The following is a 24,134-nucleotide window of genomic DNA, read 5'->3' as shown; positions in this document are numbered from 1 at the left end:
TTCTGCATGTTTTCATATATATAATACATGATGATTATGTTGAGTTTATGGCTGAAAACTTGTTATATTCAATAGCAACATTTGAAATTTGGCGCGCGCGGCGATCCTGGATACGGCGCGGGGCGCTGTTTTGGCCCGGCCGTAGTGAGTTTCTTTACATGCGCCATTTAATTCTGCATGTTTTCACATATAATACATGATGATTATGTTGAGTTTATGGCTGAAAGCTTGTTATATTCAATAACGACATTTGAAATTTGGTGTGCGTGGCGATCTCGGATATGGTGCGGAGCGCTGTTTTCGCCCGGCCATAGTGAAGGGGTTAACTCCATCCATATTAAATACAAACTTTATCGAACACTAAGTAATTTTCACTTACATTCTCCAAATGCTGTTGCAGTGGCAGCTTTCAACCGTCTAGAATAGCGAGCTTTTTGTGACAGGCAGAGTGCAACAGTGAGGACGAGGAGCAGTGTGAGGAAGACGATGACTCCAACCAGCCATAGGAAAAGCAAGTCCTCTTCTTTGGCTCCAGCAGTGATCAGCTCAGCACGCTGGGTGTCCAACACATTTAATTCCTATGGCAACAGTGTTGAAGATGTTAGTAATAATTATGCTTAGGTAACATGCAGTCTTGGAGGAATTCAATCCACCACTAATATAGCAACCAAGTTGATCCAGCCAGTATTCAAACTGCTTAGGTGGCTTCTGCCGCTACCTCGTTTATGTGAGGTAGCAGCATATGTTGCGTAAGATGTTTGAATACTGATTGAGTAAACTCAACTTGTCTTACGTATGGCTGAGCAACCAAGCTTAAAAAGAAGTTAAGCAACTTTTCAGCAAAATAAAAGTTATACTAGTTAATCTTAGCATATGTTAATCAGATACATTCTATGTGTTACAGATAAATATATCTACTAACCAAGAAGGTAGATTAAATATATATTTACTCTTTTTTACCTATTAACCCCTAAGGGATGCAAAAAAATTGAAGGGGTGACTCCGGAGATTTTTTTTTACATCAGAGGACACGGCTGAAGGGCAATGAAAAGAGTACAAAAAAAGATTGCTACTCGCCGCTCCTATAAAAGATAAAAGTAAAGAGTAGACAAAAGAGAGGTCAATTTTGGCTGGAGAGGTGTCTTGATACACTCTTCTTGAAAGAGGTCAAGTCATAGGCAGGAGGAAATACAGACAAAGGAAAGCTGTTCCAGAGCTTACCAGTGAAGGGGATGGAAGAATGGAGATGCTGGTTAACTTTTGCATAATGGGTTTGGACAGCATAGGGATGAACATGAGTAGAAAGTCGTGTGCAGCAGGGCCGCGGGAGGGGAGGGAGGCATGCAGTTAGCAAGATCAGAAGAGCAGTCAGCATGAAAATATCGATAGAAGATAGAAAGAGAGGCAACATGGCAGTGGATTTTAGGAGGTAGACGACTATCAATAAGAGGAGGAGAGCTGATGAAACAAAGAGCCTTAGACTCCACTCTGTCTAGGAGAGCTGTGTGAGTGGACCCCCCCCAACACATGAGATGCATACTCCATACGAGGGCAGATAAGGCCTCTATAAATGGAAAGCATCTGTGCGGGCGAGAATAACTGGCGGAGACGGTACAGAACTCCCAGATTCAAGGAAGCTGATTTAGTAAGAGAAGAGATATGAAGTTTCCAGTTGAAATTTTGAGTTAAGGATAAACCGAGGATGTTTAGTGTTGAAGGAGGTGATAGCTGAGTGTTGTCAAGAATAGGAGATAGATATCTGGAACATTGTGTCGAGTGGATAGGTGGAGATACTGTGTTTTTGAGGCATTGAAGGACACCAAGTTCTTCTTGCCCCCAATCGGAAATAATAGTAAGGTCTGAGGCTAAGTGTTCTGCAGCCTCCAGCCTTGAATCGTTTAGTTCCTGTTGAGTGGGTCTTCTATTAAAAGAAGTTGAGTAATGCAGAGTGGAGTCATCGGCATAAGAATGGATCGGACAGTTCGTTTTGGAAAGAAGATCATCGATGAACAACAAAAAGAGAGTGGGAGATAGGACAGAGCCCTGCAGGACACCACTGTTAATAGGTTTAGGGGAAGAACAGTGACCGTCTACCACAGCAGAAATAGAACAGTCAGAAAGGAAACTGGAGATAAAGGTACAAAGAGAAGGATAGAAACCGTAGGAGGGTAGTTTGGAAAGCAAAGATTTGTGCCAGACCCTATCAAAGGCTTTTGATATGTCCAGCGCAATAGCAAAGGTTCCACCGAAATGGCTAAGAGAGGATGACCAAGAGTCAGCTAGGAAGGCAAGGAGATCACCAGTAGAATGCCCCTTGCGGAACCCATACTGGCGATCAGATAGAAGGTCAGAAGTGGAAAGGTGCTTTTGAATCTTCCGGTTAAGGATCGATTCAAAAGCTGTAGATAGACAAGAAAGTAAAGCTATAGGACGGTAGTTTGAGGGATTGGAACGGTCACTCTTCTTAGGCACAGGCTGTATGAAGGCATACTTCCAGCAGGAAGGAAAAGTAGATGTTGACAGGCAGAGCCAAAAGAGTTTGACCAGGCAGGGTGTCAGCACGGAAGCACAGTTTTTAAGGACAATAGGAGGCACTCCATCAGGTCCATAAGCCCTCTGAGGATTGAGGCCAGATAGGGCACAGAAAACATCATTCTTAAGAATCTTAATAGCAGGCATAAAGAAGTCAGAGGGGGGATGAGTAGGGGGAATATGCCCAGAATCGTCTAGAGTGGAGTTTTTAGAGAAAGTTTGAGAGAAGAATTCAACATTAGAGATAGATGAGACGGTGGTGCTGCTATCATGACTAAGGAGAGGAGGGAAAGATGAAGAAGTGAAGTTGGAGATGTTTTTGGCTAGATGCCAGAAGTCCTGGGAAGAATTAGAAAAAGCAAGGTTTTGGCATTTTCTATTAATGAAGGAGTTTTTGGTGAGTTGGAGAGTAGATTTGGCATGATTCTGGGCAGAAATGTAAAGATCATGATTAGCAGGAGTGCGAAGGCTCTGGTACCTTTTGTGAGCTACCTCTCTATCTTTGACAGCACGAGAACAAGCATGATTAAACCGAGGCTTTTTAGCATGAAGAGTAGAGAAAGTACGTGGAATGTATGCCTCCATTCCAGAGACGATCACCTTTGTGATGCACTGGGCACCCACAGAGGGGTCTTGCTCCTGGAAGCAATAATCATTCCATGGGAAATCGGAAAAGTACATCTTCAGGTCGTCCCACCGAGCCGAAGCAAAATGCCAGAAGCATCGCCTTTTCGGTGGGTCCAGAGGGTGTACAGGAGCGATAGGATAGGATACAAAAATAAAGTTGTGATCGGAGGAGTCCAACGGAGAGAACAGTTTGACAGAGTAGGCAGAAGGGTTAGAGGTAAGGAAGAGGTCTAGTATGTTGGGCCTGTCTCCAAGACTATCGGGAATACGTGTCGGGTGCTGAACCAACTGCTCTAGGTCATTGAGGAGAGCAAAGTTGTTGGCTTGTTCACCAGGCTGGTCATTGAGAGAGGAAGAAAGCCAAAGCTGGTGGTGAACATTGAAATCTCCTAGGATGGAGATTTCAGTGAAAGGAGAGTGGGTCAAGATGTGTTCCACTTTTTGTTCAAGTTGTCAAAGAATTTTACATAGTTAGCAGAGTTAGGTGAGAGATAAAAGCACAGATGTATTTGGTAATAGAATGACAATGAAGTCTTAGCCAGATGGTGGAAAATTCAGAAGAGTCAAGGTCGTGGGCACGAGAGCAAGTGATGTTGTTGCGCACATAGGCGCAACATCCAGCTTTGGATTGAAATTTAGGACAGAGATAGTAGGAGGGAACAGAGTAGAGATTGCTGTCAGTAGCCTCAGAAACCTGTGTTTTGGTGAGGAAGAGAAGGTGAGGTTTAGAGGAGAAGAGATGGTGTTCCAAAGAATGAAAATTAGAACGAAGACCGCAAATGTTGCAGAAATTGATAAGAGGTTCGAGGAGTTATCAAGACACCAGTCCCCTCCCTGGGGGACTCCGAGGCAGAGTTTTTGTAAGCCATTTTGAATTTTGGGAAAAGGTGTGTGTGTTGTTTGAATGTAGTGTGGTGTGGATAGAGAGAGGATCTGTCTTTAGAGAGCATGCTGCCCTACTCTCTGGTGTTGATGAGACAATAGAGAAATGGTTAGTGAGGACATGGGAAAGGTCTTTGGAGGGCTTCAGCGCCCTCCTCACTTCCCATATATACCTCACCGGAAGTGGCTGGTGCCCACTCGGTAGGTGTCTTCCTACCGACTCCAGCAAAAACATCAGTTTTTCAAGTACATTTTTTCATAAAAGAATGTGATATTTATAATATAACAAATGAAAATCATATTTTACGAAATAACTAATAATAATAATTAGAAATAAACAAACAAGGCCTATGTGTGCACATGAGGTAAGGGACTTGGCTTATGTGGAAATTTCCTTGTATGCCAAAGCCAAAAATGGGAGAAAAAAACTTATCCATCACAACTACCAGTGTGACTGAGCCTTCAGGCCTTTGTATGCATATATTTGGGCCAAAGGTTGTTCATTAGTGTATTTCAGGTGTAGAACAATACTGAAGGTCATGAGGAAACGAGGGAAATATAAGAAAATTGAGTCGTCCGCAGGTGGGACACTCATTCTCATACAGGACCTACCAATATTTCCGCCTGCGGGTCACTCGTCCTTTAGGGGTTAAGAGAAGCAGTGACAAATCCAGTAGTTTACTGTATTATCTTAAATTAAAGTTTCTAGAAAGAGTAACCACTATTTTCCCTTATACCAATTTAGAAAAAAGCCGTGCAGTAAGCCCAATATAGTAATATTCCACATGCTAAGGACTAAAAACTATGTTGAGTGCAGTTTTTTGCTTTCATTCAGAAATTTCCAGCCACCAACACCTTATTTGCACTTCACAAATATCAGTAAGAGCAAGAGAAGGCAACCACAGTAGCAATGACTACCTAGAAACTATTTAACTAATAAGTAAACACCAAAAAAGAATGCTCTAATGGCATACCTATTAGCAAAATTCTATGCAAAAAGCTACTTAAGCAGAGTCCAGTAAATTTTACTGTTGTTTAACAAGAAATTAGACCAATAACAAATGATACATGATTATAACTCATATTTAGTCAGTTCTTCACACATCCTGTCGGTTACCTAACAAATTTTCTGATTTTCTCATGTTCATCCATGGGACTGACTACATATCCTATTGTAACCGACTGGTAAACCAAACTGTAGCTTATTCCACTACATGACTAAAAAATATACAGTAAACCCTTGATATAACGGACTAATTGGGGGGATTATAGTCCATTAATGCCGAAAGTCTGTTATCAGCGTCGAAAATTAAAAAAAATATATATATATACTGACGAACCTAATAAATGTAGGTATATATATATATATATATATATATATATATATATATATATATATATATATATATATATATATATATATATATATATATATATTTTTTTTTTTAATGCGTATGTTGTGTGTACGTTGTCTGTATAGCTGCACAGCACATTAAGGCGGCTTTACACCTGGCAATTCGTGTCTGGCAATACAGGCTCGGCAGCATTTTGGGTCTGGGAGCCCTTCTCGCGGCAAGTTCTCTGCAGCTGAGCGTGTCTGTCTTGTATTGCCGACTGGCGGCTGAGTACAACATGTCGGCGCCAATCAAACAAGAAATAACAGATACAGACAACAAGATTTGGAGCCGGGAGGCCGAGGTGGCATTACTAGAAGAAGTGAGGCAGCATAGATACTTGTGGGACCCACAAGATAAGCTGTATGAGGAGCTGAGTCTACGCAAAATAACTTTTGAGAGAGTGGCAGCAACATTACGAGAAATGTTTATCTTTTTGTGAGATATCGAAGGAGGTGAGGAACGATTATTTTCGTGTATAGTATTATATAATCACACTATGTAATGCCTGGGGGCTGTGATGGCATGTTCCTCCCTTCTCCTTTGCTGTTAAATGCAACAATGAGCAATCAAACAGTCAATACTACTCATGATAAAACTCGTTTACTTAAAGTATTTCTACAATATTAGGCTAATGGACCAAACTAGTTTCATTGTGGTTTTAAGACATGGTAGTAGCCTTTTGGGGTGTCTGGGATAAATTCATGCCCTTGCATTTACTAGCAGTTTACATCTTGATGTTTCCAGTGGCTCCTCCCACGTGTGAACGTACTTGCTCCCGAGAGCACCCAGCTGGTCTAGCCACTAGATCGTCGCGGCTGTATTGCCGCCTATAGGCGATGGACTGCGAGGCATTGAGGCCACCAGGTTGGCAGTGGGGCCCTGTGAGGGGACGTATTGTTACGGATATGGGTAAAATTTCACAGGTGCGTCAATTTCACACTGGGAGATGAAACTTTTGGGGGGGGTAGTTTTTAGGGTGTTATGAAATTATCTGATAACTGTTTCTGTCACAAATCATTAAATGATTGACTTTTCAATGCCTGTTTTACACCCGCCACTCTCTGCAGTTTACAGTTACTTGCTTACAGTTTCTACATTTCACTCAACCCTCACAAAGATCACAAGTAGACAAACTAGAACAAAACCAGGCAAACTAATGCTTTTCCTGCCGTTTTCTCCCCTCGTGCACATGTGTGATGGACAGCAGAGCGACTTATTTTTTGCGAGGAGGTATTTATCGCAACACTGGCCCACGGATTGGACCATGCACACCGCCGTGTCCTGTCCCCCACTACGTATTTCTGCACCCCACACCGCATGCTGATTAAATTTACTAACCAAACCTAACTTACCTAACTGGGGGCTTAGACCCCCTCGAACTCCTTAAGCTGTGTCAGTATTGACACTCACAAACACTTGGCTATTTTTCATTACATTAATGTCCTGGGGCTGGATTCATCAATCTTACCAGCCACGCCTCCGGTATCTCTCACATTTACTGGAGCGCTACCACAGCTGCGGCATCTTTCAAACACGGGATTCATCAATGGTATGGTAACGCTCCAGTAACTCGCACCCTAGCAACGATTGGTTGGGCTGGATAGCCAATCACATGCGGCCTTTGATACTGTATTTCAGCTTTCACGTGTCGTTTGTTTACTAATACACAGACTTCAAAATCAAGACGTGTATTGTACAGGGGTAAAGACTGCCTTAAAACAAATAATTAGCGTAGTAATCCCTCAATTAGATGTGTTTTTTACGAATGAATACACGTTACTTGTATATTTATCCTTGAAATAAAAATATACTCGCTTATGTAGCCTATATTCTGAACATTTTTGTGTTACCTTCATAGTTTTCCATCGCTAACGCCAGCACCGTGCCTCGCTGTCACAGGATTGGGTATTATTCTACTGTTTGCCCATACTCACCCCTCGCAACCAAAATTGGCTAGGGGGCCATTGTCATCATGCCTCACTGGTGCAGCCAAGCAATGGGTTTGGGAAGCTGTGCATGGCTGCTGAGGTGAATGGCGTGAGTGGCTTCGTGAGTAGTGTGGAGGAGGTCAGAGCAAAACTCTATGACGTCAAACTCCACAGCAAGATTGGAGACTTGAGACAGGAGGTGACTGTCACAGATGAGAACATTGTTCCCTCTGCAGCGTTTTAACAAGCAGGGAAAAGTCGTATGGGTGGACAGCTCCACAGACTTACATACTATAGACTGCGGCCCTGCAAGTGAAACCGGCCTGAGGCCGTGCACGGGTGTCCCCAGTTCATCCCAAACCGACGACTTCACACACCTCACTCGCACCCCGTTTCTTGACCCCAACATTAATTTTTGAGAAAAATGGAGACCACCATCATCTTCCCGAGAAAATTCTGCTTCACCCTAGCATAAAATTGTAACAATAATGTGTAAATACACATATGAAAACCAGAGTTAAATGAATAGGGAGTACACATTTTCTTGCACTTATTTCTCTTCAACTCCTTCGTCCTCAGCTGGTTTTCATCACATCGCCTTCATAAGCCCAGATCCTAAATCTGCATGCTTTTCTGCTTCTGATGGTATAGGGCACGTCACAAGGTAAAAATATACAAAGGCTCAAAATCGCCTCCGAACATGAGCCCCGGCAGTGTCTACCCACTTACCACACCTGCGGTAACTCAGTTACGGGTGCTCGGAGCCGTGGTAACTTTTGGCCTTACCACAGGTCCGGTAAGTGGTTGATGAATGCAAATTTACCGGGTGGGCGGAGATACCGTGAAACTTACCAGACCGGTCTTTTTTTTTTTTTTTTTTTTTTTTTTTACGTCGTTGCCTGTTGCGCCGGTAGGCATCTTCCTGGTGGGGCCTGATGGTCGGCCCAAGGCTTCTTCCAGGTGGGGCCTGATGGTCGGCCCAGCCTGTTCTGGCACAGGCGAGTGTTTATAGTGGCGCCATCTGCCTACGACTTGAACTCTTTCAAGAGGAGGGTATCAGGACACCTCTCCTCCCGAAACTGACTTATCTTTCGGCCACTTCTTTGGATTCTTTTTAGGAGCAGCGAGTAGCGGGCTTTTTTTTTTTATTAATGTTTACTTTTTTGTGCCCTTGAGCTGTCTCCTTTGCTGAAAAAAAAAAAAAAAAAAAAAAAAAAAAAAAAAAAAAATGGTCTGGTAAATGGTATGATGAATCCTGCCCCTGGATTGATCCATAAGACTTTCTTGTGGTATAAGTACGCTCTTTATCTGAATGCAAACCACGAGGAGGAAAATATTTCATCAGGTGGGCTGAAAAAGACTACAGTAACCGAATGATGGGGCAGCAGATAAAGGGAGGAGGGCCAGGTGGCTTGCAGACGCTAATATAGTTACCGGTTCAAAAACTATTCTCGGTCGCTCCCCGTGGATTTCTGACCATCTGACCTTGGCTGTTATATCCAAAATCCGTTATAAGCGGGTCCGTTATATCAAGGGTTTACTGTATTATTTTTAGTGACTCGTAACATTTTTCACATTTTTTGAGATATATTTACAAAACAATTATGAGCTAATATAAGACTTGGTTTAGAAATCCTACAAGACATAGAATTCAAAGATTGAAATTTAATTATTTTTCTAAATATTACCTCCACCACATCTGCCACCTATGTCAAATCATGGTCATTCACATTACAGTGCAAAATAAATGAGTTGACTAGAATCTGAGGACATATGAATATCAGTAGATTTAGAACCCCAAAATGCAATTAAGCTACAAATAAAATATCTGTTTAATCCAATGGCTGATCACAATTCCATTGACATTAATGGAAAACTAATAAACTATTGAAATGCAACACTGATGTACCTTAAAAAGGTGATCAAGATGTTCCACATTCTTGTCTATCATGGCCAAGACTTGTTTCACCTCCAGGACAGAATTGTCACTGCGGTCAACCAGGTGCAAGTAGAGGTCTGTCTTCGTCTTGTCCACTGTGCCGTCATGGTTCTCATGTACTCGGAAATCATCAACATTGACAATTGCTCCAGTAATGTTTCCAAGGTAATCCCGGAAATACTCCACCTGCTCTCTGACCTGCTGGTGATCATGTTAGTGAGAAAAGGTTCTTGAGTAATGCCATCAATATCTTAACTCCATTCCTACACAAGGCAGCCAAACAAAGGTTACAAAAAGAGAATGACTGCCCATTCAAGTGTATATTTAAGTGGGCTTCCAATAAACATCATGCCAATACACATCTTGCAACTTTTGAACCCAATTTCAAGTTGGCACCATAAACTTAATTAAAATGTTAACCATAGTGATTATAGCCATGAAAAGGTTAAAGTAAACAAATAACTTAAGGAGGTAATGTGGCAAAGCAAATTGGCAAACCTCATCTGGTGACTGTCTGAGGATGAACCGCACTCTTTGGTCCTCTCGAAGAAGATATATGAACACTCTTGCACGGTCACCCCAGCCACTTGTGTCATTAACGTATACCTTTATGGTGGAGATGAAAAAAATCTTTTGTCATTTAAAGGAGTGAAATACATTTTTCACACTTGGTAATGTTTCATATATATATATATATATATATATATATATATATATATATATATATATATATATATATATATATATATATATATATATAATATATATTATATATATATTATATATATAATATATATATAATATATATTATATATATATATATATATATATATATATATATATATATCTATATATGACTAATTTTGTTTAAAACTTTTCTTTAAAGTAACATTGCAGTTTACACCGTGATTCTTACCTTGAAGTCAAAGTATCCTTTCATTCCCTTCTGTGGGTCAAAGTTCAGCTTCACAATCCCAGTCACAGGATCAACAAGGAAGGGAGAACGACGAATTGTGTCCAAGTTTTCTGACAAGGTTTCTTGAACACGACCATCCATATAATACCTCAGCCTACTGTTCTCTCCAGCATCTGGGTCATAAGCCTGAAGAAAAAGCACACTAGAACCACTCTGTTCATGTGTATCATAAGACACTAAAAAACAATCAGATCCTGCTGCTTTAAAGATATAAAGCTTAGCCATGATACTAATAAAGCACATACAATTATGGAATACAAATCACAAATCTGTAAATGCAAAATAACCTGTGTGAACCTAACTGTTGGCTGATGAAGAAGATAAGCATTTGATGAAAACTATAACTGAGTCATCCCTTGTGTTTTCTTTCATACTATATAACAAAAAATTCAGTTAATGACATTCAAAGCACCGGCAAAACATATAATATCTCATTTGTCTTACTGTGAGTCTCATGACTTCAAGGCCAAAGTCTGAGGCAGTAGTAATGCCACCAGTGAACACTTCTCTAGTGAATCTGGGAGGGTTGTCATTTATGTCGTTCACAAAGACATGTACTTTAAGGAGTGTGTCATCTCTTGGGTCAAAGAAGGGGACAGGCTCAGGCATGGTGAGGCAGTCTTCTGTGGCCTTTACAAGCAATGTGTAATGGTCCTCCACTTCACGATCCAATTCCTTTATAGCCTGTAGAGGAGTTGCATTATCAATAATAAATAAATAAATAAATTTGAGGGGTTATTCACATCATATGACTACACACAGAAAACTCAAGATTGTAAAATTTTACACAACAATTTTTATTTCTTTGTTGGAAACCAGAATCGCTGAATATCCTCACCATCAGTTCGTGGGTGAGGCGATCGAGACTGAAGGTATCATATTCATCTCCACCGACAATGAAGTAACACACTTGAGCACTGTTCTCTGCATCCTCATCATCTAGGTCAACAGTGTCCACTAATCGGAAACGCTCAGCGCCTGGTGACTTGTGTTCTGGAAATTGTCATTAAATAAAAGATTTCTGTGGACCCACTGCTGTTGCAATTGAATATATAAACTACTATGTGAATCTGCAAAAATTGAGTCTTAACTTTCAAACAAAAATGGCAACAATATAAGTTTCATTCTACATCTGTATAAAACTAAACCTAATCACAAAATCAGTATGAAGCATTTATACAGATTTTATCAAGTTTCATAGAAAAAGGAGACACATCAGTAACTAACATCACAAAATATAATGCAGCTCCCAACTAAGACATGTAATTTATCAGTTACATAAGCTAAATCCACTTAGCCAGGAAACTTTCAGTATTTTATCAAGGACCTAAAAATACATATACATTTATCTTATATTCATATAAAAATATGCAGAGTTAACCAAGCATTTTGTGATAGCTGAGAAGTTAATATTTTTTACCTGTAAAATTCATGATGACTTCATCTTGAACAAACTGTGGCTCATAATCATTAACGTTTCGGACGTAAATGGTCAGGTCAAGATCGTTTGAATGGGGCGTTGGAGTTCCTTGGTCATATGCCTCAACTCTTATCTGGAATAAAATTTAGCAATTATTGAGTCTTTAAATAGTCACTGCTTTACTGTTTTTGAGATGTGTTGGGGTTCCATAATTGCATATGCAGAAATTAAGAGAAAATATTTGAGGCCCTGAGAATAGAAAAGGAAAACTCACCAAAAGTAAGTTTTTAGAAAACTCGATTTCTAAACATGCTACCCGATGCTAGGGCCAGTGAAGCCAGGTAAACTTGCCTTCCTTACCTGCTCTTTTCTCTAACAAATAGCAAACTCATCATCTTTTAACATATAGAGGAAAATTGCATGCTCAAGTTTGTAGATAAAATCCTGTTTTCTTTTAATGTTGAGTTTGCTCTTTCTATTCTGAGCACAGCATATAATGGAAGGAATAAAAAAAAAAGCAGGATATCACATATCCAGCAAAATTAAGTCCTCAACATGTCAAGCATTGGCTGGAGTGGTGGATGCCACCTGACACTCATCAGAAGTCCTATACAAAGAACAAAACTGTTTGCCTTAGATAAGCAGGTCAAGAGAACTAAAGGATTGACTGCAGAACTACGTATGTTACCTTGATCTGATTATTTTCTGTTGTAATAATCTTCAACGCACCCATTTCTCACCTCAGAGTCTGAGTTAAGGACAGTTGAGTACTGTTGTCATTCTGGAGAATATAGGAACATAGTCTCAATTGGCAAGGTATTGTTATATGTTAGCCAACGAACAGAACTTACTTCATAAACCTTCTGTCTCTCCCTGTCCAAGGGTTTTTGTAGCAGAATGGCTCCTGTTGTCTGGTCAATGGTGAAGGTCTGCCAGTTCCCCAACCCGTCTTTGAGGATCCTGTACCGCACTGCTCCATTGATCCCAATGTCCTTATCTGTGGCCCTCACCTGGATCACCAGACTGCCCACAGTGGCATTCTGTAATACAGGTGCAAGTTACAACAAACTTTCCAAGATGATATTGAACAATAAGAATCACCATTCCTCAACTTAATGCTTGGTATGCTTTATCTAATCATGATGGAACAATCTTAAAACTGATCTTGTATCACTTTAGTTTACATTTGTATGAATATACTACATCAAAATTGATGTTATCCAGATTTACAGTCAGAAATTAAAACATATATGAGTAACTTTTTAGGTGAAGATTCCAGAACTGTAAAATGCCGCAAGTATTACTGTTACTGCAGAGTTACTTCTTTTTTATTCTAAAATAATATGAGACTACATTTCAATGACCATTACAATTCTCATAGCTACATGCAATATATGGTATAAACTGGTTAATATTTCTAAAGATTAATGCTGCCTTATACAAACCTCTGGTACTTTGATTGTAACATTTTCTGAAGGCGAGACAAACTCAGGAGCATGATCATTGAAGTCCAACACACAAATGTCAATATACGACATGATCGAGTTTGGTGGAAAGCCTCTGTCTTGGGCCTGAATCTGCAGCGAATAATTCCCATACTGGCCAACAAGAGGTTTAGCAGCAAAAATTTCAGCTGCTGTTTGCTCTATCATGCGTATCTCAAACAGACCTGTAAATAAAATAACAGGATATAATAAAAATTCAGCCCAACCTGAATTGAAATCACTGCAATCACTAAGATATATGAACTTGAAAAGAACAAAATTTTATGAAATGATTGACATCAACTCCCTCATGCTATATTTGATTAGTCAGCATCATTTTTAGTAATCCAAACAACTCATCCATAAGTGAAAAATATTCAATCAGTTGCAAGCAATATGAATGGGGTTCATGACAACATAATGTCCTCACTATAGCTGTACATTACAATTTAAGCTATTGTTACACTAGTCAGCAAAATGGTTGGATTCCAACGATTCGCTTGAATTTCGTCCAAGGTTGAAGGATTTCGTTTGGAATCCAAGCATAGGGTTGGAGGAAAGATACCTCGTCCAGTTGCGTCGTACTCCTTCCCTTGGATCTCATCCTTGGATCTCATCCAAGGGAAGAAAACTGAAGATCTATGTTATACAGTATTCATATTTATGACATATTTGAAAAGAAAGTATACAGCTTATTCAGTCATAAGAGATGAAGTATTTATTAGTATAAAAATATCTTGAAATAGGAATAAAATTTTTTAGAATGTATATAGTAGCAATAAGCAGACATTCGTTTGACTACCGTTGCGGTGTTCACATTTCCTCTCCCTATGCGCCATAACTTCAACTGTTCTCGCCGTGATGGAGTGGAAAACTGAAGTTATTCACGATCTCCTAGAGAAGGTTCGACCCCAAGAGGTGCTTTGGAATGTTATTAGGCTTACCACCCTCTCCCTTCCCTCCGTCCCTCCCCTCCTTCTCTTCCCCTTCCTCTCCCTCCCCCCCACCCTCTCTCTCTCTCTCTCTCTCTCTCTCTCTCTCTCTCTCTCTCTCTCTCTCTCACTCCCCCCCCCCCCCGCCACCCTTATGGCAAGGTTGGACTCGCCTAACCACTCGTCCAAAGATAGAATTGGATGAACAGCTGTTTAAGGTTGGACTCCAAGCGTTTCGTTGACTAGTGTAACCGTAGCTTCAACCATCATTCCCACACTGAGGAAGCTCTTAACAAATGAACACGCATTTTAAAAGAAGAAAAAATAGTCTCACCTTTTTCATTCCCACCCTCAATAGTGAAGCGAATCCTGCCATTGGGTGAGTCTAGGTCATCACCGTCAGTGGCCCGCACAACAGTAATGGTCTCCCGGGCCTCATGGAACTCGGTGATCACTGTGCAGCCCTTACGCTCCTCAAAGACAGGTACCTCATCATTGATATCCGCAACTGTCACACTGAAACACCAAGATATACCTCTTGTTAAGGCAATACAGATTACACCAACAGGTACCCTATTTAGGCTTCTCATACACTTTTTACATGTAGTTGAGCTCCTAACTCAGGTATAATTAATGATTCATGCATGTTGATTGATTGATAATATGGCAGTAAATATGAACTTTCAACAAAATGTACATATATACACCATAAGATAATGAATAAAGTAAATCTCAAGTTGAGAAACTAGAGTTCATGTGCACTCTAGTGTACAGATGCTGCACACATGCACACACACCACATGCAGGCACACATGCACACACATGCACACATGCAAACACACACACACACACAATGAAGTAAATAAAATGATCAATAGTAATGACCTGTTTGTATGGGATAGTAGAAATGGAGGTCGCATAAATAAATTGAGGAAGACACGGTGCCTGGGAAATTTAAGAAATTTTTTTTTTTTCATAGATGCATTGACACCCGGAATAACGTCATAAAGGAGATAGTTCAAGCCAAAACTATTCATGAATTTAAAGCTAAGTTTGAAAAACTGAGATTTGGAAACAGGACCTCACGAGTGTAGCTCACTGTATCACAACTAGGTATACTTGCATCCAGGCACACACACACACACACACACACACACACACACACACACACACACACTGAGCTCCTTCTGTAGGGGAATGGCTGGCTGTCTCGAGAGAGACCCACAGCAGACCAAAAGGTGAATTACACACACACACACACACACACACACACACACACACACATACTTACACTCGATCTATGTATGTATGTTTTATATATATATATATATATATATATATATATATATATATATATATATATATATATATATATATATATATATATATATATATATATATATATATATATATATATATATATATATATATATATATATATATATATATATATATATATATATATATACATACAGTGGAACCTTGGGTCACAAACGCCTCTCATCATGAACAAATCGGTTCACGAACAAATTTTCTGAACAAAAAAATTTCGGGTGACGAACAGTGTCTTGAGCTATAAACACACAAGCCGGCAGCATCGTGGGGCGACAAGCCAGAAGTATCGTCGAGAGGCCGTCAGTTGCTGTATAGCTTTCGCTAAATATACATTATGGAAGGGGACTCCCATTCCAAACAATAACATCTCTTCCCTTACCCTTCCTCACCACCTTCCACTTATTAAAATGTGTCACACTAAGCCTTTGTCCTCCAACCATGTTGGCAGTGGTAGCAACCAGCAACTCCAACTTTTCTGGGTGTGTGTCACTCATGGCCAAGGTTGGTTGCCCGTATCAACAGCGTAAACAAAGCAGTCACCCTGTATCGACATGGCGCCGTCTGCTATTAACCCTTTCGATGCTAAATCCTTGCAGCGAGGACTAGCGTAATTTGCCAGTGGTGCTAAATCCTCGCTGCAAGTTCCAGTCGCACTCAAATTTCCCGTGTATGAGAGTGTTCTGACAATATTTCTCACCCCACAGCATTGCCAATTCAGTGGGTTTTCTAGTAAATTTGGTGGAAAATCATATCAGCCTAGCATGGAAAATCTACGGACAAATAACTGGTGGATGTTGTTGTCCAATATGGTGGCATTTTTGCATAGTTTCACCTCTTACCTGACTGATTCTTTGTCATAATAGTTGTAAATTTTGCAGTTGGCAATACTACCTTGCCAGCAGTACATGAAGAGATCTCCGCAGTTGCCTCAATATGGCTGACCGTCGCTCACGCATTGACATAAGTGTTCACAGGGAACACCCTCTGAATGTGCCTGTACATTCGCAGGAGAGGCATACATAACATAATGCTATAGATTTGGGCCTCCTCTTTCCAATGGTGGTTTTGGTTTTTAGCTGTGATGAATAGTTTTTGAGATACAGAGGTTAAAAGAAACCCCCCTCCCTGCACTGGCCTGCCCGAGTGCGCCTGGGGGGATAGTCGCGTCCCTCGCCATGCGCAACAATAGGGTTAAAGTAAGGGCTGTTGTGAATTGTGCTTCCTTTACCCAAGTTATGGACTTGTTGCTGCAGTTAAATGGAAGGAAGAAGTGGTTGTGGGCACAATCATGGCTTCAAAGATGAGAGGGCAGGAGTATTTTCCCGAACCTCGTAAGAGAATTAGTGAAGACCGGGAGTCTTACAATTTTCATAGAATGGAGAAAAAAAGATATTTTGAACTATGGTCCCACAGCACAGGGTGTTCTCTAATCTTGTCAAGTGACTAGTGAACAAATTAGCTCTGCCAGTCCACTTTATGAGTCTCTTGGTAGGCCATCTTCCATTGCTCCTCACTTTTCAGCCACTGCTGCCGTCTGTTTGTTTACATACAGTCACGTGGTTGCTCGTACCCACGACCGTTTTCCTTCCGTACGGATGGAACCAATGGTTGGGTGTACAGGTAACCATGGTTGCCCATAGCCCCAACGGTTGGAGGAAAACGGCCAGTGTGACACCGCCTATTGCACCGTCAACTCCCCTGCGTACAGGTATGGTAAAATTAAATTGAGTTATTGTCTATTTTATCAGTTTAGTATGTTTAGTATTTTTTTGTTTTAGATTAATTGATTTCCACTGGATTTGTGTTATGAACCTGTGTACAAAGTACTGTTGTAAAAGTTTAAATAAGCAATCATCTGGGATACAGGAATGGATTAATCCATCTTACTTTGATTCCTATGGGGAAAGTAGCTTCGGTTTATGAACATTTCAGGTGATGAACAGCCTTCAGGAACGAATTAAATTCATGAACTGAAGTTTTACTGTGTATATATATATATATATATATATATATATATATATATATATATATATATATATATATATATATATATATATATATATATATATATAAAACTTACCCAAGCTGCATAAATGCATTTCGTGACTCCCTAGTAGAGTATCCAAACTGGTAGTTATCCCAAGCCTCAATGAGGAGGGTGAAGGTGCTTCTTTCCTCCCGGTTGAGTGGAGAGGACACAGTGATAACCCCAGTGTCTGGATGAATCTGTGAACATCAATCATCATGTCAGATTTTGAACAGTAGCAACCTATAGCACTGCATAAATCCAAGTTTACAAGAGTAAGCTTCTTTCAACAGAAGATCCTCACAACAGGAATTACAAGACTCCAGACTGGAGGCTGGAGAACACTTAACCTCAGACCTTGCTATCGTTTCTGACTGGGGCAGAAGGAACTTGGTGTCCTTCAACGCCTCAAAAACTCAATTTCCCCATCCATCTATCTATCTTCCAATCACTTATCCCCTGTTCTTCAACAACCCTCAGCTGTCACCTTTTCCTACACTAAATATCCTCAGTCTATCCTTAACTCAAAATCTTAACTGGAAACTTCACATCTCTTCTCTCACTTAATCAGCTTCCTCGAGGTTGGGCGTTCTGGATTGTCTCCACCAGTTGTTTTTCCCACAGAGATGCAGCTCTTATACATGGGCCTTGTCTGCCCTTGTATGGAGTATGCATCTCATGTGTGGGGGAACTCCACACACAGCCTTTATGGACAGAGTGGAGTCTAAGGCTCTTCGTCTCATCAACTCCCCTCCTCTTACTGACAGTCTCCTACCTCATTTAATTCTGCCGCCATGCTGCATCTCTTTCTATCTTCTACCAATATTTTCATGCTGACTGCTCTCCTAAACTTGCTAACTGCATGCCTCCCCCCCTCCTGCAGCCCCGCTGCACTAGAGTTTCTACTCTTGCTCACCCCTATACTGTCCAAATCCCTTATGCAAGAGTTAATCAACACCATTATTTTATCCCTTCCACTAGTAAACTCTGGAACAGCCTTCCTTTGTCAGTATTTCCTCCTGTCTATGACTTGACCTCTTTCAAGAGAGGAGTGTCAAGACACCTCTTCTCCCAAAATTGACCTCTTTTTTGGGCTCTTGTTCAGGTTGTTTTTGCTGGGCTTTTTTGTTTTGTGCCCTTGAGCTGTCTCCTTTGGTGTAAAAAAAAAGAAAAAAAAGCTACTTCACTAGAAATATGCATCACATCTCAGTCTAACCTCAAATTTTCCAAATGATGACTTCCTGTCCAGCAAATAGGTAACAAGACCATAATCATCTGAGTCTGGGTCAGTGGCAGTGACGGTCGTTACCACAGTGCCTGGTGGGGCATCTTCTCTGATGGTCAGGTTGGATGGCACATCAATAAATGTTGGATTATTGTCATTCTCATCTATAACCTGGAAGAAAGTAAATATACGTAATTAGTAAATATTCATTATTTAAATGTCGACTACTTATTGAAGTTTGAGGCCTGAGTGTAGCAGGAAAACTTCATATTTATAATATATCAATTAAAAACCGAGACTGAGGCAGTGACTGAGAGGTAAGTCTGTAGGCACGGAGTCCAGGGGGGGGGGGGAGAGAGAGAGAGAGAGAGAGAGAGAGAGAGAGAGAGAGAGAGAGAGAGGGGGGGGGGGGGGGGGGGGGCAGGCATGTGTATCTACCCAGTTGTGATGTACAGTGTGTGTGTGTGTGTGTCTGCATGTGAGTGTGTATTTACCTAGTTGTGATCTACAGGAACGGAGCTATGCTCATGCAGTCCCGTTTTTACAACTACTTTCGTCTAATTTGGCCTAAAATGCGCTTATTGACTTAGCCTGTACCACTTCCCTCTCCAGCCCATTCCAGACCCCCACACATCTCTGCAGGAAGCTGTTCTTCTTGATATCTCTTCTACAAATTCCTTTTCTCAACAGTTTTCCATTTCCTCTTTAAGTTTCTCTCTTCTCTTATCAAAAGGTCATCTCTATCCAATTTCTTTAGACCATTCATCACCCTATACACCCCAATTAAATCTCCTTTTTCTCTTCTAATTTCCAAAGTAGGGAGGTTCAGCTTCAGCAATTTTTCTTCGTAAGGCAGGTCGCTCAGACTAGGTGCCATTTTTGTTGCCGCTTTCTGTATCCTCTCCAGTTTTCTAATGCGTTTCTTAAGTGATGGCGACCAAGCCACTGGTGCATATTCTAGTCTAGGGCGAATCAAGGTCACAATTAATTTCCTTACCATGTCCTCATCAAGGTATGTGAATGCTGCTCTGATGTTCCTCAGCAGGTTGTATGTCTCAGCTGATATTTTATTCATATGTCTTTCTGGAGACAAGTTTTCTGTGATCATCACTCCAAGGTCTTTTTCTTCTTTCTTTTTGTCTAACTTATCCTTACCCAACTTATTATGTCCCTCTACTCTCATTCTGCTCTTTCCAAATTCCATTTTCCACTTCCTGCTCCACTCCCACACTGTGTCCAGGTCTCTCTGGAGCAGCAAGCAGTCCTCCTCTTTTTCCACTCTTCTCATTATCTTAGCATCATTGGCAAACAGACTCATATAGCTATCTGCTCCTTCTGTCATATCATTAACATATACTGCAAACATAATTGGGGCCAACACAGAGCCTAGCGGAACTCCACTCATGATATTTTTCCAACTTGATTTTCTGTCTCTAATAGTTGTTCTCATCATCCTGTTCTTCAGAAAATCCTCCATCCACTCTAGAAGTCCTCCTCCTAATTTACCTACTGTCTCCAGCTTCCACATCAACCTCCTATGCGGCACCTTGTCAAAGGCCTTTTTCAAGTCCAGGTAGACAGCGTCAGCCCATCCATCTCTCTCCTGCACAACATCTATCACCAAGTTTGTCAGGCATGATCTTCCTTTCCTAAATCCGAACTGTCTTTCTGTGATGATTTAATTTTCCTCCAGGTGCTTAGTCCATTTCTTTTTCACAATTCTTTCGCATATTTTTGACACTATGCTCGTAAGGGAAACCGGTCAATAATTAAGTGGGTCTCCTCTTCTTCCGCCCTTGTAGATGGGGACTGTGTCAGCTTTTTTCCAGTCCAGAGGGACTACACCCTCAGCCAACAATCTTTTTATAACTTTGTGTATTTTATCTGCTAATTGATTCCTACACTCCTTCAGCACCCAGTTGGAAACACTGTTGGGACCCTGTGACTTCCTCACATCTAGATTTTCCATTTCATTAGTTATCTCCTGCACTGTGATTTCTATGTCACACAGGCAGGGCCCTCTTGGGCCTATTCCAGTTGGTACGTCAAACTCACTTTCTCTCGTGAATAGCTACTTCTTGAAAGCTTTTGTTCATTTCTTCCGCCAGCTCCAACTCATCCACATACACCTCGCCATTAACTTTCAATTATGTTATTTCCTCGCTGTTTTAGTTTCCCATTTATAAATCTGTAAAATAGCTTCGGTTGGTCTTTGCATTTGTCTATTATATCCCTTTCGAAATTCAATCTTTCCTCTCTACATATTCTAATATACTCATTTCTTTCTTGCTTATATAGTTCCCAGACATTCTGCCGTTTCGTTCTGTTCCACCTTCTCAAGGCTTCCTCTTTCTTTCTCCTTGCTTCTTTGCATCTCATGTTGAACCAGTCCTTCTTTCCCCTGCAATTCTCTTTCCCTTTTGGCACATACTTCTTAATCCCTTCATTGCAAATCTCTAATAACATATTCCATATTTCTTCCACTCCGCTTGCTTCTTCGAATCTGGACCAGTCTGTGCTTTCGAAATATTTCCCCAGTTCAGTGCAGTTGGTTTTACCAAAATTATACCTTCCAATTATGTCTTTCCTTCCTTGCTTCTCCTCTTTCTTCTTTTATCTTAAACTGAATCACCACATGATCACTTTTTCCAATTGGTAAGTTATAATCAATGTTTTCAATCACATTTACTTCATTTGTGGAAACTAAGTCCAGCCTAGATGGCTCATCCTGTCCACTATACCTTGTGAGATCTGATATCCACTGGGTCATTATATTCTCCATCATCAACTTTAGTAACACATTACCCCATGCTTCGTCACTTCCCCTTGTTGTCCAGTTTTCCCAGTTTACTTCTTTACAATTAAAGTCTCCCATAATTGTTAATTTATTGCATGCTTTCATCATGTTGTGTGTGTGTGTGTGTGTGTGTGTGTGTGTGTGTGTATGTGTGTGTGAGTTGGTAGGTGAGGGATTGAGTGTGCTTTGGGGGGAGTTCTGGGAAAGGAAAAGATGAGACTTTTCTCCCATGGCCACCTCTTTGAGGGAAGTTCCAATGAGGGAGCAGGGTGTTGGAGATATAGGTAAATATAGATTGATAGATAGACAGATTGTATATTTTTGTAATACGTAATCTAATTTTCTTGCACTATTTGACAAATTTGACAGTCGAAGTCAACCAACCTTCAGCACAATCAACACCATAACACTGAGTATCTGTAGCAGGAGGCACTCACCTGAACCACCACCTGGACATTACTGGAGCGGGGGGGCACCCCCGAGTCCACGGCCTGCACGGTGAAGTTGAGCCATGAGAATCGCTCCCTGTCCACCCGCCCCGTTACAATGACCTCTCCTGTTTCACTGTCAAGTTTCATGAGGGATAGCACTTGTCGCGGACCCTGTGATGGGAGGAACAAGTCTTTAGATTTCATTGGACTAAAAATATAACTGCAATATTACAAGCAAATACAAAACAGAAGTTACTGAGCAAACTTATATGAAAGACTGAATTATTTTCTCAATATGTCAAAGCAGCAAACATCACAAATTTTTAACACCTTTACAGATAAAAAAACAATAACAAGTACTAATTGAACAGTTTTGAAAGAAAAGATGAGTTGCTGTCTAAATGTTTCTGTCATAAACATGATAATATTGGTTTGTGCAATGGCAGATGAGGCAGAGCTTTTTGAGTCTATGGGTTGCAGCATTACTACTGGTTATAGTGTTGTCAATATCACAGAACAGCACATATACCACATTAAACTACACAGCATAAGAACTTTTGAACCAAGAGTGGCCTGATCATGACCAAGGAAAGGACAAGAAAGATAGTTCACTGAACATTGTTTTATCCTCAATGCATTATGTTGTCTGTGACTCCTGACTCAAATGTAAGCACAGCACTTAGTCATATCTTGATAGTTAACTGCACTAATTTGCATAGGATCATTTCTGCCATTTGGCTCTTATGCAATATATGTTTTTGGTACCACTCAATGCTGTGTTTACATGTGGGTTGGGAGTCCAAGATGAAAATACACTGTGTTACATATTGCCTCTTATCTTTGGTTGTGGCCAATTCATCCATTAGCTCAGAAGTTCTTGCAATTTTGGTGTTTAAAGAAGTGTGTGTACTGTTGTTTTACCTCTATATCCACTAATTGCAAGGGTTGGCTTTGATGGGTTTAATGATGTGTTGATGGAACTGGGTGAGAAGAGCTAGCATAGAGATAAGGCAAGGGGGTTGCCACAGCAGCCTCCAGGCATATGCCATGGAACAACCACCACATGCAACACCTCATTAAGTCTTTTGATGAGTTTTATCTCACTCATGCTGTTAAAATTAAGATTCTTATTACTGTTCCCCAAAAATTGTGATAAGAGGGTTTTTAATAGGAAAAAAGATAAAATCCTGAAGTGGCAGCACTAATTAACCTTTCATACATAGAAATAACATTTTTGCTGAAAACAGCATTTTTTAAGGGTTCAACTAGATAGCAGTAGATGCTATTGGAGAGATCCTACAGCAGGTGAAATAAGGTATACTCTGAAATAGTTTTCTGAAATAGTTTGAGCATGATATGAATGAGGACAACCTTTTAAGAGAGGGTATGTGGACAAGGTGGACAAGATTAAGGGAGAAGGTATCAGAGGGAGACCACCAATGAATTAAATCATTAATATAAATAACTTTTGGAGAGGGGATTGAATGTGCTGGGAATGAACGCTGGAACAGATATTTTTGCCATGGCAACCCCTTTTAGGCAAAGTTCTTATGAGGGGCAGCAATTTGGATATAAATAAATTTGCAATACCTGCAAGGAGTAGGCGATGGTGCGATTCTTGTCAATATCATCAGCCACAACAGACACAACAGTTGTTCCATTCTTGGAGTTTTCAGCAACACTCCTCCGGTAGTAAGGCTTTCTGAACTGAGGGTCGTTGTCGTTTGTGTCCTCTACTATGATGGTCAGGGTGGCGGTAGCTGTCTGCTTGCCTGTGGAGGCCTCCAGGTCCTCACACACCAGGCCTATGCGGATCACTTCCACCTGCTCTCGGTCAAGGGACATCGCCGTGCGAATCACGCCATCCACCTCATTTATCTCAAATGCATCCATGTAGTTGTATTCAGTAGGCTGTGACAAAGAAAATATTTATTTATTTATAAAACAAAAATGTTATTTGCAGATGTACTGACTGTAGCACATGTCTTGCTTGATGTGCATAATTAAAGTCACTTTATAAGGGTTTGTGTGTGTGTGTGTGTGTGTGTGTGTGAGCCTTACTTTGACAATGGAACCTTCCTCATTCCTGGCCTCAGAGTTGAAAGGGTCAAGAGAGTACTTCAGTCTCGGCTCTGCATCCAAGTCCACCGCCTCCACTCGATGCACGTAATGGCCACTGTTGACATTCTCAGACACCCTGGGA

General features: G+C 40.7%; 1 protein-coding gene across 9 annotated transcripts in view; it reads right to left on the bottom strand.

Moving 5' to 3' along the window:
• The window catches only part of LOC127008130 (cadherin-23-like), a 303,940-nt gene that overhangs the window by 15,032 nt on the left and 264,774 nt on the right, over window positions 1-24,134 (bottom strand). For 6 of the 9 annotated variants that reach the window (XM_050879813.1, XM_050879779.1, XM_050879789.1 and 3 more), the window contains 15 exons: window positions 23,993-24,128; window positions 23,522-23,842; window positions 21,938-22,102; window positions 18,695-18,874; window positions 17,533-17,678; window positions 14,452-14,633; window positions 13,147-13,370; window positions 12,553-12,741; window positions 11,702-11,834; window positions 11,120-11,274; window positions 10,726-10,965; window positions 10,222-10,407; window positions 9,804-9,911; window positions 9,276-9,506; window positions 380-578 (listed from right to left, as the gene is read on the bottom strand). In XM_050879813.1, coding sequence (XP_050735770.1) covers window positions 380-578; window positions 9,276-9,506; window positions 9,804-9,911; window positions 10,222-10,407; window positions 10,726-10,965; window positions 11,120-11,274; window positions 11,702-11,834; window positions 12,553-12,741; window positions 13,147-13,370; window positions 14,452-14,633; window positions 17,533-17,678; window positions 18,695-18,874; window positions 21,938-22,102; window positions 23,522-23,842; window positions 23,993-24,128 — 2,795 coding nt within the window. The remainder of the gene's footprint in view (window positions 1-379; window positions 579-9,275; window positions 9,507-9,803; window positions 9,912-10,221; window positions 10,408-10,725; window positions 10,966-11,119; window positions 11,275-11,701; window positions 11,835-12,552; window positions 12,742-13,146; window positions 13,371-14,451; window positions 14,634-17,532; window positions 17,679-18,694; window positions 18,875-21,937; window positions 22,103-23,521; window positions 23,843-23,992; window positions 24,129-24,134) is intronic. The other 3 variants (XM_050879770.1, XM_050879801.1, XM_050879805.1) reach the window with 2 other exon arrangements.

This window comes from Eriocheir sinensis, chromosome 4 (genome assembly GCF_024679095.1).
Source record: "Eriocheir sinensis breed Jianghai 21 chromosome 4, ASM2467909v1, whole genome shotgun sequence".
In the NCBI taxonomy this organism is placed as follows: Eukaryota; Metazoa; Arthropoda; class Malacostraca; order Decapoda; family Varunidae; genus Eriocheir; species Eriocheir sinensis.
Note: the sequence above shows the minus strand (reverse complement) of the source record. Positions and strands in the feature narration are given on the sequence as shown.